Here is a 15,266-nt window from a genome sequence, read left to right as displayed (position 1 = left end):
ATTCAGACTATTCCAGCCCCTCAACGTTATAAGAATGGCTTGGGGCAGGCAAGATTCATTTTTAAGGTACATCGAACTGACAAACAATTGTTGTGCTTGTCTCTAATTTAAATAAACAGCGCCACCATGTTGCAGACCATCATAAGTGCAGGGGTTGACAATTAAGTGCCAGTGCCCAGCACGGGATAGCACCAGCTTAAATTAAGCACACTGCAATCCTCTATTCCTGCTGTTTCTCTCACCCCACCTCTCTCTCGGGCCTTCATTGCTCATCCATGGATGTTGATTCACCGATTCTTAGGGGTAGCTGAAGTCCTGTCACTTGCATTCTGACTCCCCTCTGGCATCACAGGAAGTCAAGTGATATGACCTTTGACCTACTGTAAGCCTCCCTACATCTGTTGGTTTCTCAAGGGAAACATCCTTTACATCACAACTTTTACAACGCACTACCATTACAACGCAAATTTTACAACGCAAGTCATTACAACGAATTGCGCTGGGGGGCGATCTAGGATAGGGAATAGTTTGATTACTATCCAACACCTTCCCTACTATCCACGGGGACTGGAGTTAGAATAGTAAATTAAACTATTCACTATCCAGTGCCCCCCAACGCAAGTCGTTGTAACGACTTGCGTTGTAAAAGTTGCGTCGTAATGGCATGCGTTGTAAAAGCATGCGTTGTAATGACATACATCCGTTTCTCAACTGTCTCTCTTTTTTATTTCTCTCTCACTTGTCTTTCTCACACGCTTCTGTCTCTTTTTTACCCTTCCTTTTCTCCTCCTCTATCTAAACTCTGTCTTTATCACTGAGCTCCATATAATATCTCATCTTCGCCTGTGTCCACTTTCTCACATGTTCTGCTTTTTTAACTCTCTTTCACCTGTCTCCCACCTCTCTTACTCCCTTGTCTGTCTCTTCATTATCTGTATCTCTCTCGATGATACATCGATAACGCCATCCCTTCCAAACCTCCACCTGTTCTTTCACACCTGTCCCTCTGCTGTTTTTAGTAACCTGTTTCTATCTGTCCCTAAACTGTACAACCACTCTGTCTCCCATTCAGGCCTGTCTCTTTGCCACTTCTCTCTAAATTGTCTTTCTTCTTTCAGCTGTCATTTGTCTTCTGTCCACCTCCCCAACTCTCTCAGCTGTCTTTCTGATCTGTCTTTTAATCGTGCTTCTCTTTTACACCTGTCTTACCTTCTCTATGAGCAGTCTCTCTCATCATTGTCTCACCTCTCTCAACTGTCTCTCCCACCTTCTGTCTCTCCTTCTGTTTGACTCTTTGAACAGACTCTTTCTCAGTAGTTTCTCCTCTCTCACCTGTCGTCCCACTCTCTCAGCTGCCATTACTTATCCCACCTGTCAATGTCTGAATTTTATCTTTTTAACGAGACTCACCTCCCTCCCTCTGCATCTCAGTTGTCTTCCGCTGTCTCTTTATCAATTTTCACACACCTGTCCATCCCTCTCATCCTATCTTAACTATCTCTTCATCATCTGTTTCTGTCTATAACACATCACTCATAATGTCATCCCCTCTCACCAGTCGCCCCTCTCTCTGACTCCTGGCTGTCCCTTTGCAGCTGTATATATGTTTATCAGCTATCACTTTCACCTGTTTCCTTCCCTTTCACACCGTCTATATCTCTCTCACAACTCTCACCTGTCTCTGAGCCTCTCTAACTTTGTGTCTCTCTCACACACCTGTCTTTATCTCCTGCTCTTCCACCCATCTCTCTTTAGTGTCCTCTCGCTTCTTTCATTTCGTTATTTTCAACTCCTAGTCTTTCCGCTCCGCCTCCTCTCTCTGTCGCTTCCCTCTCTCACACATTTCTTGGTCTCTTCAAGAGATCAGGGGCAGAAAGCACACAGATACACCAGTGCTTAATTTGTGAAAATATAAGTGCCAGGGCCCTCGTCAGGAGGCCGCTGAAGCTTGCATCATCCATTGCTCCCACCAGCCCTGCCAATGACAGCACTAACACAACTATTAACCATCACCCCCTACAAGTGTGACAATTCAGACTATTCCAGCCCCCAAAGCAATAGGAATGGCTCAGGTGGCAGGTATTAGTGAATGGGAATGTATATTTAATAAATAAACAGCTGTTGTTATGCTTCTACCTAATATAGGCAGACAGCGCCACCATGAGGTAGACTGTCACAAGCCCCGGTGCTGACAATTAAGTGATTGTGCCGAGCACCGGAAATTACTGGTTCAAATTAAGCACTGAGATACACTTTTTTAATGGCATCTGCCCTACATGCAGCAATAAGTAATTGTTTTGCAAGTTTGTTACTTTCCTCTGAGGCCAGGGGTTGAAAGCACAGTGCTAGGGGTCGCAGGAGGTAAGCCAGTGGTCACAGCTGACGTCCACGAGTCTGCCCCTCCACCACTGTTCTTCCACCTTCCTTTTATGCTCGACTCTGCCTTCCACTGCCTGTGTCTGCCCGTTGTGGGACTGTCTTCTTTCTGGTCTGTTTGTCTCTGGTTCTACAGTGCCTGTCGCTTTGCCTTTCCTCCTCCCTGGCTGTCCCCTGTCTTCCTCCTCCTAACGCTGTCTCTGCCCTCTCTTGCGCTCTCTTCTTGCCGCAGCTTACTGCCCTGATGCCGGCTCAGCAGCAGCTGCTCCTGCAGCAGGCCCAGGCACACCTGCTTGCTGCTGCTGTCCAGCAGTCTAACGCCGCAGCCGCCGCTTCCCAGCAGGCCGGGGCCGACCAGTCCGGCGGCCAGCAGCAACCCCATCAGCTTGCACTGTCTCAGCCCATCCAGCTCACTGCACAGGTAAGGCGGGCGCGGCCCGGGGACCTCCCATTCACTGCACAGAGGGGGAGGGGGGAATGGTAAGGCTCTGCCCCAACTCACTGCACAGGTAAGGCAAACACTGTCCTGGGACGGACAGAGGGAGAGGGGAGGCAGGTAAGGCTCAGCCCCAGCTCACTGCACAGGTAAGGCTAGCACTGTCCCAGGCCTATCCCAGTCACTGCAGATCATTGAAGTGCCAGACATAAGCACCCTGAAAATATAGAAATGTCACACATAGACCAACTGAAAACTTGGCAGCAATGCAACTCCTTCTCAGGCAGACCATTTTGAGCCTTAGCCGCCTTCCTTGCACAGGCTTGATGTGCTGTCTTGCAACAGTGCACTGCACAGGTAAGAAGTGCTGCCGCTCGACCGTGCACTGCACATGTAAGAAGTGCTGCCGCTCGACCGTGCACTGCACATGTAAGAAGTGCTGCCGCTCGACCGTGCACTGCATGGGTAAGAAGTGCTGTCTCTCGACCGTGCACTGCACAGGTAAGAAGTGCTGCCGCTCGGCCGTGCACTGCACATGTAAGAAGTGCTGCCGCTCGACCGTGCACTGCACATGTAAGAAGTGCTGCCTCTCGACCGCGCACTGCACAGGTAGGAAGTGCTGTCTCTCGACCGTGCACTGCACAGGTAGGAAGTGCTGTCTCTCGACCATGCACTGCACAGGTAAGAAGTGCTGTCTCTCGACCATGCACTGCACAGGTAAGAAGTGCTGTCTCTCGACCGTGCACTGCATGGGTAAGAAGTGCTGCCTCTCGACCGTGCACTGCACAGGTAGGAAGTGCTGTCTCTCGACCGTGCACTGCACAGGTAAGAAGTGCTGTCTCTCGACCGTGCACTGCATGGGTAAGAAGTGCTGCCTCTTGACCGTGCACTGCACAGGCTTGATGTGCTGCCTCTCGACCGTGCACTGCATGGGTAAGAAGTGCTGCCTCTCGACCGTGCACTGCACAGGTAGGAAGTGCTGTCTCTCGACCGTGCACTGCACAGGTAAGAAGTGCTGTCTCTCGACCGTGCACTGCATGGGTAAGAAGTGCTGCCTCTCGACCGTGCACTGCACAGGTAAGAAGTGCTGTCTCTCGACCATGCACTGCACAGGTAAGAAGTGCTGTCTCTCGACCGTGCACTGCATGGGTAAGAAGTGCTGCCTCTTGACCGTGCACTGCACAGGTAAGAAGTGCTGTCTCTCGACCATGCACTGCACAGGTAAGAAGTGCTGTCTCTCGACCGTGCACTGCATGGGTAAGAAGTGCTGTCTCTCGACCGTGCACTGCATGGGTATGAAGTGCACTGCCCTAGACACCCAGGGCCAGATTGACCAAAAATGCACTCAACGCAGCGCAGTAACTAACGTTGTGATGCACTGCTTGAAGACGAGAGAGCAGAATACCGCAATATCTACTAAGATATGGAACTGTTTCCCAGAGGTGGGCAAGGCTCGAGCTTGGCTCTGGCTCGGGGTCCCCATAGACCCTCGAGCTCAACACGATCTGAGCCCCGACTCCTCCCGTCCACCCTGAGTCAAGCAACACACACACTGACGCGCTGTCTATTGGCATCTTATACCAACAGCCAATGCGCCCATGTTGGTGCTTTTTAAAGGTGGAACAGAATGTTGGTTTTCATTAGTGGTGAAAAGCAGCATTGTGTTACAGCTCTAAAAACACCAACACAAATGCACTGCCTTTCAGAACATCTGTCTCAAAGATAGTGCATCCGTGCTGGAGTTTTTGGGTGGGTGGATGTGGTGTTATGGCCAGAACTGCAGACTTTGTACCTGGGGAACCAGGTTTGGACGTTTGCGACTCTGGGCAAATCACTTAATCTCCCCGTGGCTAAAAAAACTTTATGGGACCTTGTGTGATGTTACTGATGCTCATGTAAAGCACCCCAATACCTTTGGGTTCATTGTGCGCTATACAAAACAGCATAAAAGAGAGAAGACGAACTAGAAATGTTGGTTTTCACAGGCTGTAAAAAGCAGCTTAGGACTAAAACTCTAAAAATATCAAATGTACCGCCTTTTAGCGCGTCTCTTTAAAAGACAGCGTACATGATGGCGTTTTTAAAGTTGTAACGGAATGTTGGTTTTCCCAGGCTGTAAAAAGCAGAATTGTGTTGGAACTGTGGAAACAATCCCCACGTAAAGGAAGGCACTGCCTTTTAGCACCTCTTGGACCCCCAGGCTGATGCCCCAGGAGGAGGGCTGTGTAAATTACTTTACCAGCAGCCTGCTCGCACTCCCTTTTAGCAGATTAGCACAGCAGCAGGGCAAGCAATTTGATAGACTCACTGCCCCCCCCCCACCCAATGCCCAGGGAGAGGGCTGTGTAATTACCTTATAATCAGCCTGCCCTGCTCATTATTGTTCAGTGTTTCTGGAGCTGGACGCTGTGAGTTAAATTTATATGGTTCCTATGCTGATTTCTTTCTGGGCTCGGCTCGCACTTGGCTCTTAGAGCCACTCTGGATGCCTGGCTCGGCACTGGCTCGGCGCTGGCTCGGCGCTGGCTCGGCACTGGGTCGGCACTGGGTCGGCGCTGACTCGGCACTGGCTCAGCGCTGGCTCGGCGCTGGCTCGGCACTGGCTCGGCGCTGGCTCGGCACTGGCTCGGCACTGGCTCGGCACTGGCTCGGCGCTGGCTCGGCCTATCCCGTGATTTCTTGGGCGCGTCCACCTCTGTGTTTTCCTCTCTTCCTGCGCTGACGCACACACCATAGCACCAAAACCCAAGGGCGGGTGCGTTCTGTAGTGAGTATTTTTTGTAATAGAAGGGAATCCAGTCCAAAACCATCCTTTAACACTCTTCCTGCTTTGTAGGTGTTCTGTGCAGCGCGGCCCACATGCAGAGTACAAACAACGAGAAGAAAGGAACACCTTTCTCCTCCTTGGGCCTGCTTAGAAGGAGGTGTAAGGCTTTGATGCAAATCCCTATCGACAAATGTTTATAGAAAGGAGTTTGCATCAAAACCCATGGGCGGGTGCATGGGAACGCCCATGTACCCCCCATGAAACGCACCTTTGATGCGCAGTAATGCGAAGCAGCGCACAGCTCAACTTTGTGTTACTTTGGGAAACTTTCCAACGCAAACCCTGCTGGGCGCCGGCTACTAAATCTCAGTTTAACACATTGCGTCATGTTTGCATTAAAAAAGTAATGTAAACCTGGAGCAAAGAGTTAGTAATCCTGAGCCTTAGAGCTCTGCGGGGCTAAAAAGGCAGAGATGCAACACCCCCCTCTCCAGGCGCAGTCTCACCTCATAGGGAACGTCCCTAAATGCAGAGCACTGCACAAAGGGCCCAGCAGGGGGAGTGCGGACTGTATTGAGCTGGAACGCATTACGCCCTCGAACTGCTGATTCCTGGCGCTGTGAGGACCTCGTGTGGCCAATCATGGGTACTGCAGGTGTATATACAGAGTGTGAACGTTTCATGGTAGATTCGGAGTATTGCTGGCTATTGGGAAAGGTTTTACGTTTAATGCTGAACTCCGAATGAGACGAACACGTGCATAGCACCTTTATGCACAACACCTCTGTCTCTGCTAGCCTGCAGCAGTGGTCACGGGCCACGGGGCCCCGCTGGGGTGGGCAAAGCGGAGGGACATATCAGCTCCCAGCTTCACACAGTGGTGGTAATTTGCTTTATGTTGTACCCTGAAGTTTGAGAGTGGTTTTTACTTGGAGTCTAGGGGCCCCCGAGAGCAGGGGCAGTGCCTGGTCCTTCCTAGATGTGCTTCTAACCGCTATTCTCTCTTCCAGGACATCCAGCAGCTGCTTCAGCTGCAGCAGTTGGTGCTGGTGCCCGGGCACCACCTCCAGTCGCAGGCCCAGTTCCTGCTGCCGCAGGCCCAGCAAGGACAGCAAGGTAAGGGCATCGGTCTGTACCCCTTCATGGAACGCTCCCTTGATGTAGAGTATATCAAAGAAGGACCCCCTGCCCCCTCCGAGCGGGTTCGGGAACATGTGACTTTTTAACCAGGAACTTTTGGTTTCAGTACAGAATGTATTGTCTTTTTCTTCGATGTATATTTAAGTCCTGGTGGAAGGGGCATAGCTATAAACTGTGCGGCAGATGCAGTGGCACCGGGGCAGTGGCTTTCTTTTAGTACCCAGCTAGTTGCGGGGGGCATTTTCCTTGCTTGCATTAGGGCTCATGGCTTCCTTGCTTCATCACTCCCCTAGTTGTGGTTGGTGATTTTAATTCACTGGAAAGCAACATTAAATTCTAAATAGCTTTGATAAATGTTGAATTGATGATTCCAAATGTGAAAACATTTTGCTGTAAAAACCTTTTATAAACAAATTGAGGATTTATTATTTATAGGTTTTATATAGTGCCTAAATCACCCCCAAAGTGGTATCTCTGCGTTTCGAACAGTGCTGCAGGGAGGCTGACGGTCAATATTAGAATACAGCGGTCTTAAGAATATTTCTGAATTGAAGATAGTCAGAACATTGTCTCAGATGGATGGGGGGCTGATTCCAATAGAAGGGAGCAAGAGAGGAAAAAGCTTTCCTACCCAACCTTGATTTTCTGACCCGGGGACCAAGAGAAGAGATTTGGGTCCTGAAAAAGAGTCCTTGAGGGAACATAATGATTACATTTCTCAGCGAGCTAGGAGGGGCCATTGTTGTACAAGCCCTTATGAACGGTGCATCAGATTTTGAACTTAATCCACTTGCGCACCGGAAGCCAATCGAGCTGTTGGAGGAGAGGGAGGGAGGCCGTTTTCAGGGGGGAATTCAGGACAAGGAGCGTTGCGGTGTTTTGACCCACCTGCAATCTGCATAACAAGGACTCGTTGGCTGAGACCAGGAGCACGTTGCAGTAGTGTAAGCGGCTTAATACCATTGTCTGAATAAGGGTTTTACGCATAGAATCTGGGAGAAGGGGAAAAACTCGCCGTAATAAACCCAGCACGTGGAAGCAGGAGCCTGCAGTATAAGCAACATGCTCCTTCAAGGTCAAAGCCTGATCTAGGCGGATGCCTAGCTTCTTAACAAGGGTCTTGGGGTGGGGGGCACCAAGGTCCACTGGCCACCACTCTGGTGTCCACAGCAAAGGTGCCTCTCCGAAGTATAATCTCAGTCTTCCCTACCCTGAATTGGAGAAAATTGCTTCTCATCCAATTTGAGATGGCTACCCTTCCAGAAGAAGGAACCCTTCAAAATGCTGCCACGCTTTTCCTTCTAAAAATCCCTAAATTCCACTCAGTGAAAGCGGCTATTAGTCAATTACACTGGTTGCCAGTCAAACACAGTGTTATCATTCAAGCCCTGTGCGCGGCCTATAAGACGCAGCATGAACAGGCCACAGTTACTTTAGGAAGAACCTCAGATGCCGAGCAGGACTCTCCGTTCTAGCTCTGCTATGCACTTAGTGGTGTCATCGTTCAAATGATCATCTTGGGGTAGAAGACGTTTTTTCAGGTCTACAGCGCTGCACTGGAATAGACTCACTTATAGTCTGAAGGCAGCTGCCTCTCTTTCCGTATTTAGGAAATTGCTTCACTGCTCCTAATCTCATAGCGCCAAGACGTCTTTGGTTAATCGCTGCGCTCTAAAAGTCATTCATTTATTCAAAATTAGTACTTTTCAACCCTTCCTAAAAATGCTTGGGGAACTTACAACTTTCTCCAAAATATTCTAGGACTGGAGTTAGAATAGTTAACAAGCCTCCTGCAGATTTTGGGGGAGAGTTGCTCTTTCCCCAAAGGACAGGAGTTAGAATAGTAAATTTAACCTTTCAATGTCCGCCATGCCCACTGTAGCTCTGAGGGCACAATTCAGGGCAAGAAACACGAATGACCCACCCACCTTGTTCTTCCTCCTGAATTCATGAAATGTGGCTCAGGTGCCCTCTAGCTGGATCAGGAACTCAAACCCACTCAGAGAAGAAGCAGAAATGCCCCATGTTTATCAAGACCCCAAATATGTAACTGCCGATGCTGAACCTTAAGAGTAATAGGAAATAAATAGCGCATATCTCACAACTTCCGCATCTGATGGGAGTGAGACTACACTGCATGCGTGGCCAGGAAGGTAGAGCTTGCCGTTCAAAAGCTAGGGGTGATAGTACTGTGCGTGTCGCTACAGAGGAGCGGGAGGTAGGGGGGTACTAAAAGCACTGCTTTGTGGGCCTGAATCACAAAGGTAAACGCACACTTTTGTGTAAGTTTTTGATTGTTTGCTAAACACAAAGGGATTTACGAGTAGCTTCTTTAGGAGAACAGAGTATCCACACATTAGGTGCCGGGACTCTGCACTGGTAAAGATACTACTCGTAAATCCCTTTGTGAATAGCAAACAATCATAAACGTACACAAAGGTGTACGTTTCCCTTTGTGAATCAGGTTCCTTCAAATAGAAACAGCTTAGGATTCAATGCTCTTTCTGGGCAGAACCATTCCAGTCGGGACGTCCTGCACCGGGGCTTTAGTTGGACATTTTTGGCAGGCTTTAGGTCTCCAGGCCAGCTCAGGGCAGAACTTGTGCAATCTGACAGGAACTGCGGACAGATGTGGGTTTTCTGTCACCTTCCGTGGTGATGGCGCTGTGACTAAAACTTAAGTTAAGCTGAGACATAAGTCTAACTTTACCACTTGTATATGCCCTTTATGAATACAGAATACTTTCGTCTCAGTTTACCTTTGTGAATCGGGCCCAAATTATGTTTAGAATAATGTATTTTCCAACAGGAACCTCAAGGCCTGAGGAATCCTACAGCACTAGTGGCACAGAAGGTTTGGATTCCCTGGAGGGCAACATTCTTGTTCTCAAGTGGTCACTTGTGGTGGGTGGCTGGCCGCATGCGTGGCGCACAGTGTTGGAAAGTGTCCTTCAAGGGTAAAGTCCAACATGAGGACATGTAAACTCACACTTGACTTCTACTTCCCTTTTTATCTCCCTTGGCAGGCTTGCTCTCGACACCAAATCTATTTCAGCTACCTCAGCAGAGCCAGGGGGGACTTCTTCAGGCACAGCCCAGGGCAGGCCTCCCTGCACAGGTCAGTATCCATGAGGAAGGGGACACCCCACATCCTGAGAGACATTCTTGTTAGTTTTTGAGGTGTGTTTTCTTTCTCTTCAGATTGATGAGGTCTGAAGGTTCTATGACTTTCATGGTGGGTTTTTTGGGATGCTGAGGTTTCACAGTGTTACGGTTAAAGTTAACATTGTGGTCACATTCTGCTTCCTGAGATCCTTTTTAGGTAACCCTGTTTTCAGGGTGCAGTAATTTTAGGAGTATTGACTTTCAAGAATCTGTTGTGTTGTGGCTTTTAGATTTTCAGCTTGTTCTGTTTTGTGGGACTTTGCTTTGGCGGTCCTGTTTTTCAGGTTTTTGTGTTTTTTAATTGCTTATTTTTGGGTAACTCTATTTTTTAGGGATAATGTGTTTTAGGGGCATTCCGTAGGATTTTGTTCTTTGGGTTTTCCTTAGGAGCTACAACTTTTTAAAGGTTTATGCATTCTGAAATCACTTGTTTTCATGGTTTTATTTTTGTTTTGTCAGTCTACGTTTTGGTGCAGCTGAAGTTTAGCAAATCTGAATTTATTGAGTGTCTTTTTAGAAGAACTTTGTTTTTAGGTTCTGAGCTGTATGGGCTTTACCTTTAATGGGCTTAAATCTTCTGACTTTCGATAGTTACTAGGTTTTTGTGTGGATTTATGTTTATGTGGTTTTATGTTTTTAAGTTGCAGTGTTTCTAGGTGTTGTTCCTTAGAGGACCTGTCCTTTGCAAACTCATTTTTCAGTTCTTGTGTTCTGAGATTGTTATATTTTTGCAGTTCTTTAGGGAAGCTTTGGCTTTGCAGTTCTGTAGTTCCAGGTCGCTTTCTGGTACCTACATTTTCTGATTGTTATTGAACTTTACTTCTTACAGTTGACTTGTGTTTTTTGTGCTGCAAGTTTTTACAGTTCTGAGCTTGGGATTCTGTTTTTTATTCTTCTGTTTCTCACAGATCGTTTTTTGGATGTTGTCTTTGATGCTACGATTTATGAGGGGTTGTTTTTTATCAGGGCACTGTGTTTCTTTTTTCTTGATCTGCATTTTCTTCTAGCCTTGTATTTTGGGTGGTGTGTTATTGAGTTCCTTAAATTGTGTATGAAGGTGCCGGGCCTGGGGGTCTTTTATTCTCTAAATGTTTAAGGAATTGCAGATATGTTTTTAAACTCTTGCATTTTATCTGTGCATCTTTTAGTACATTATATCCATGGCATGGCTTCTGGATGTCTGTTTTGAGGAATGCTGTTTTTGCTGTCCTCTGCAATTAGCCTGCTCTGTTTCTATGGTTTCAAGCTTTGGGTGTCATACCTTCTTGGGGATTTATTTTAGCAATGCTGTGTTTTGGGGGTTTCCCATGTTCCTGTGGTCTCTCACACTGATGTTCGTTTTTTCTATGCAATCCTTCCAGGCAGTGACCCGACCCGGTCTCCCCGAATCCCACCTCTCACACTCCCAAAGTACCAAATGTTTAGAGACGGCGTCCCACCCGGAGGAGCCGAGTGACCTCGAGGAACTGGAGCAGTTCGCCAGGACCTTCAAGCAGCGAAGAATCAAGCTGGGCTTTACTCAGGTGAAGGAACTCTCTGGCGCTAACCAGTCATTTACTACATTTCAACCAGAACCAACTATAAGCAGATCCACCCATATAGGCCAGCTCAGCCCTGAACTCTAGTACAGAGCTCTCAATTGGCCAGCAATTTGATGATTTGTCGAAAAAAGTCTTCAGCTGGCAACACACTGGGGTTAAATGCTATGTGTTTTTCCTCTAGGGTGATGTTGGACTAGCCATGGGGAAGCTGTACGGAAATGACTTCAGCCAGACCACCATATCACGCTTTGAGGCACTGAACCTCAGCTTCAAGAACATGTGCAAGCTGAAGCCGCTGCTGGAGAAATGGCTGAACGACGCAGGTGAGCACTTTTGGTTTCTGCACCCCAGCCTGGAAGACCCTTTCTGACTGGCTCCTGCATCTCTATACAGCATCGAATGTCTGCTCTTAGTTTCCTTCCCACACTGCCTTGTGATATCCTCCATCCTGTCCATAATGAACAGCTCCTGACTGCTCCTTTGTTTCTTATTCCCACTAAGCCCCTCAAGATCACTTTCCCCCATTATTTGGTCCTTGTCCTAACCCACAAACCCAGGACAAGATCACCCTCTCCTGGGACAATCCCACTCTTTTGCTTCTCATCATCTGTTGCCCACCCCTTCTCATGTGATCCTGTCAAACTCCTGATTAAACGACCATAGCATCTCTCATTCTGATGGGTGTCTGCCAATCCTCTCCAGGCCAGCTATCTCTCCCTTGACTAGTACCTTCCAAACCCACCCATATGGACACAGTCACTATTGCTGCAACCTGAGCATGTAAGCCAAGGCCCTACACATCTGCAGAGAAGTCTAATCTCCTCCCCTCTGTGCCCACCCTGAGAATTAGTTAAAGATTTGTGACAGTAATGCAAAAAGTCTCGAGTGAGCCAGACATTTCCTCTCCGTGAATCAGTCATCTCCCAATGGAGACATCGCCTATCATTGGTTCATTCTTTCCTCACTAGAGATATCTCCTCTCCATTAATCAGCCATCTCCCATCGAAGACATCCCCTATCATCGGTTCATTCTTTCTCCACAAGAGATATCTCCTCTCCATGAATCAGTCATCTCCCATTGGAGACATCGCCTATCCTTGGTTCATTCTTTCCCCAGTAGAGATATCTCCTCTCCATGAATCAGTCATCTACCGTTGGAGACATCGGCTATTCTTGGTTCATTCCTTCCCCACGAGAGATATCTCCTCTCCATGAATTGTTGTTTTCAATTGTTAGACATCTCCTCTCTAAGGTTCTTTGATCTTCTGTTGAAAACGTCTCCTGTCCATGATTCACTTATCTCCCTTTGGAGATATTGTCTTGCCGTGATTCATTCTTTTCCCACTGGAGACATCTCCTCCCCATGATTCATTCTTTTCCCACTGGAGACATCTCCTGGCGACGATTCACTGAGCTCCCATTGGACAAACCTCAATTCAGCGATTCACTCTTCTGCCATTGGCGATATCGCCTGCTCATGAGTCACTGATCTCCCATTTGCGGCTTCTCCTAGCCGTTATTTATTTATCTACTGTTACAGATATCTCTTGTCTATGACTTTTCCTGTCCATGATTCTTTGATCTCCCATTGAGACATCACCTGTCCATGATCCAATGACGTCCCATGTGATCTCCACGATTAATTCATTGTCTCATGAAGATTTCTTAATCAGAAGTCATTATTCTCCCATTGGAAGTATCTCTCCCCATCATTTTTGCTGTCCATGACTCTTTGATTCCCCACTGGAGACATATTCTGTCTGTGATTAATTGATCCCCCATTGGAGATACCACCATCCCCTTTATTTAAGTTAATGATGTCAGATTGGGATTGATTAGTGTCTGGTGAAGACCGCAGTAGTGCGTCTCCTCAGTGGGCCCATCATGTCACAGACGTGCTTGTGTCCACGTCATCAGGCTCCTCCTATCCAATCACACACAATCTCTCAAAACAAACATTACTGTTCAATTACAGTTCCCTCTTTATCAGCAGAGTTAGGAGACAGGCAGTGTGTTTTACAAGGAAGACTTGTGCATGAATATGCTGTTTTAACAATAGTTCTGTTTTTACTTTTTTCTTTACTTTCTCTTTCCCAATCACTTTATCCATAATTAATCTTCATTCTCACTGCTAATTTACCTGCTACAATCCTTTGCTTTCCTGTTGATGTTCACTCACTTTTAATTTACATTTGGGAATTACTTCATTCTTTGCTCCCACCCTCACTTCATTTATTCACGCCTTCCCTCTTCCATCCATAACTCTCTCCCTCCCTCACTACATATTTCTAATCCCAAACGTCCTTCCCAAAATGTCATCTCCTTTAAATTGGTCCGCCCTATTCTATATATATTGCCTCTTTCTTTCACTCATTCTACTTGCTTCTACCTTCATGTTTCATGCTATCAACCTATCTTGGTTTTTTCTCCTGCCTTACTTTTCACACTATCTCTCCAACCCATTTGCTTTTCACCTCTGTTACTTCTACCTCTTTCTACCCGTTTTCTCCTATTTCACTTTCATTTTGTTTCCATCTTCGATTCTTCTCTGCTTCTCCTACCTCACTTGGGCTATTTTCCAAATGCTGTGTTCCCATCCTCGCTCACTGCACTATCTCTTTCTGGCCATCTGCCACTTCTCTATTTGTATCTCAATATCTGCTGCTTTTGTCTACTATGTTACTCCCGCTCCACCTTCTCACATTTTTCCTGTTGCCACCATTACTTACATCTCCTATCATTGTTTGTCTTCTACCGCCTGCATCTCCTCTTGTTTCATCTCTCTTGTTCATGAATACTCTCGCAACCCTCCCTCTGATGACCGGTGGCACCACAGAGACCATGTCTGTAGACACTACGCTGCCAAGCCCTAATCAAATGAACAGCCCAAGCATGGGGTTTGATGGCCTCCCCGGACGGCGGCGCAAGAAGCGGACAAGCATCGAGACCAACGTGCGATACGCCTTAGAGAAGAGTTTTATTGCAGTGAGTTGTTTTTCATCTACTCCATGGGCTGCGTCAGCCTTATGTGCTCGGGTTTTCTGAAATGCAAGCTCTCCTGTGTAAAGTCTGCTTAACTTGCGATGTTCCTTTACAGTAGAGGCCCTCCCGTGATATCCCTGGACCCCAACTGCACTTATCCTTCTCAAGTAGAGGCCCTCCTGTGATATCCTTGAAGCCCAGCTGCACTTATCCTTCCAGAGTAGAGGCTCCCCTGTGCTATCCTTGAAGCCCAGCTGCATTTATCCTTCCAGAGTAGAGGCCCTCCTGTGATATCCTTGAAGCCAAGCTGCACTTATCCTTCTAGAGTAGAGGCCCTCCTGTGATATCCTTGAAGCCCAGCTGCACTTATCCTTCTAGAGTAGAGGCCCTCCTGTGATATCCTTGAAGCCCAGCTGCACTTATCCTTCTAGAGTAGAGGCCCTCCTGTGATATCCTTGAGCCCAGCCACACTTATCCTTCTAGAGTAGAGGCCCTCCTGTGATATCCTTGATGCCCAGGTGCACTTATCCTTCTAGAGTAGAGGCTCTCCTGTGATATCCTTGAGCCCAGCCACACTTATCCTTCTAGAGTAGAGGCCCTCCTGTGATATCCTTGATGCCCAGCCACACTTATCCTTCTAGAGTAGAGGCTCTCCTGTGATATCCTTGAAGCCCAGCTGCACGTATTCTTCTAGAGTAGAGGCTCTCCTATGATATCCTTGAAGCCCAGCTGCACTTATCCTTCTAGAGTAGAGGCTCTCCTTGGATAACCTTGGAGCCCAGCTGCACTTATCCTTCTAGAGTAGAGGCCCTCCTGTGATATCCTTGATGCCCAGCTGCATTTATCCTTCTAGAGTAGA

General features: G+C 47.5%; 1 protein-coding gene across 1 annotated transcript in view; it reads left to right on the top strand.

The window, feature by feature from the left end:
• Positions 1-2,608: 2,608 nt before the first annotated feature.
• POU2F2 (POU class 2 homeobox 2) overlaps positions 2,609-15,266 on the top strand; it is a gene marked incomplete at its 5' end in the record, with an annotated part of 55,517 nt that continues 42,859 nt past the window's right edge. Inside the window, 6 exons of the mRNA XM_086947912.1 lie at positions 2,609-2,797; positions 6,590-6,695; positions 9,746-9,837; positions 11,246-11,407; positions 11,607-11,748; positions 14,262-14,410. Of these exons, the coding sequence (XP_086804038.1) occupies positions 2,609-2,797; positions 6,590-6,695; positions 9,746-9,837; positions 11,246-11,407; positions 11,607-11,748; positions 14,262-14,410 (840 nt within the window). The remainder of the gene's footprint in view (positions 2,798-6,589; positions 6,696-9,745; positions 9,838-11,245; positions 11,408-11,606; positions 11,749-14,261; positions 14,411-15,266) is intronic.

The sequence above is a fragment of the Lissotriton vulgaris genome, unplaced genomic scaffold (genome assembly GCF_964263255.1).
Source record: "Lissotriton vulgaris unplaced genomic scaffold, aLisVul1.2 SCAFFOLD_4251, whole genome shotgun sequence".
Taxonomy (NCBI): domain Eukaryota; kingdom Metazoa; phylum Chordata; class Amphibia; order Caudata; family Salamandridae; genus Lissotriton; species Lissotriton vulgaris.
This window is presented reverse-complemented; position numbering and strand designations above follow the sequence as displayed.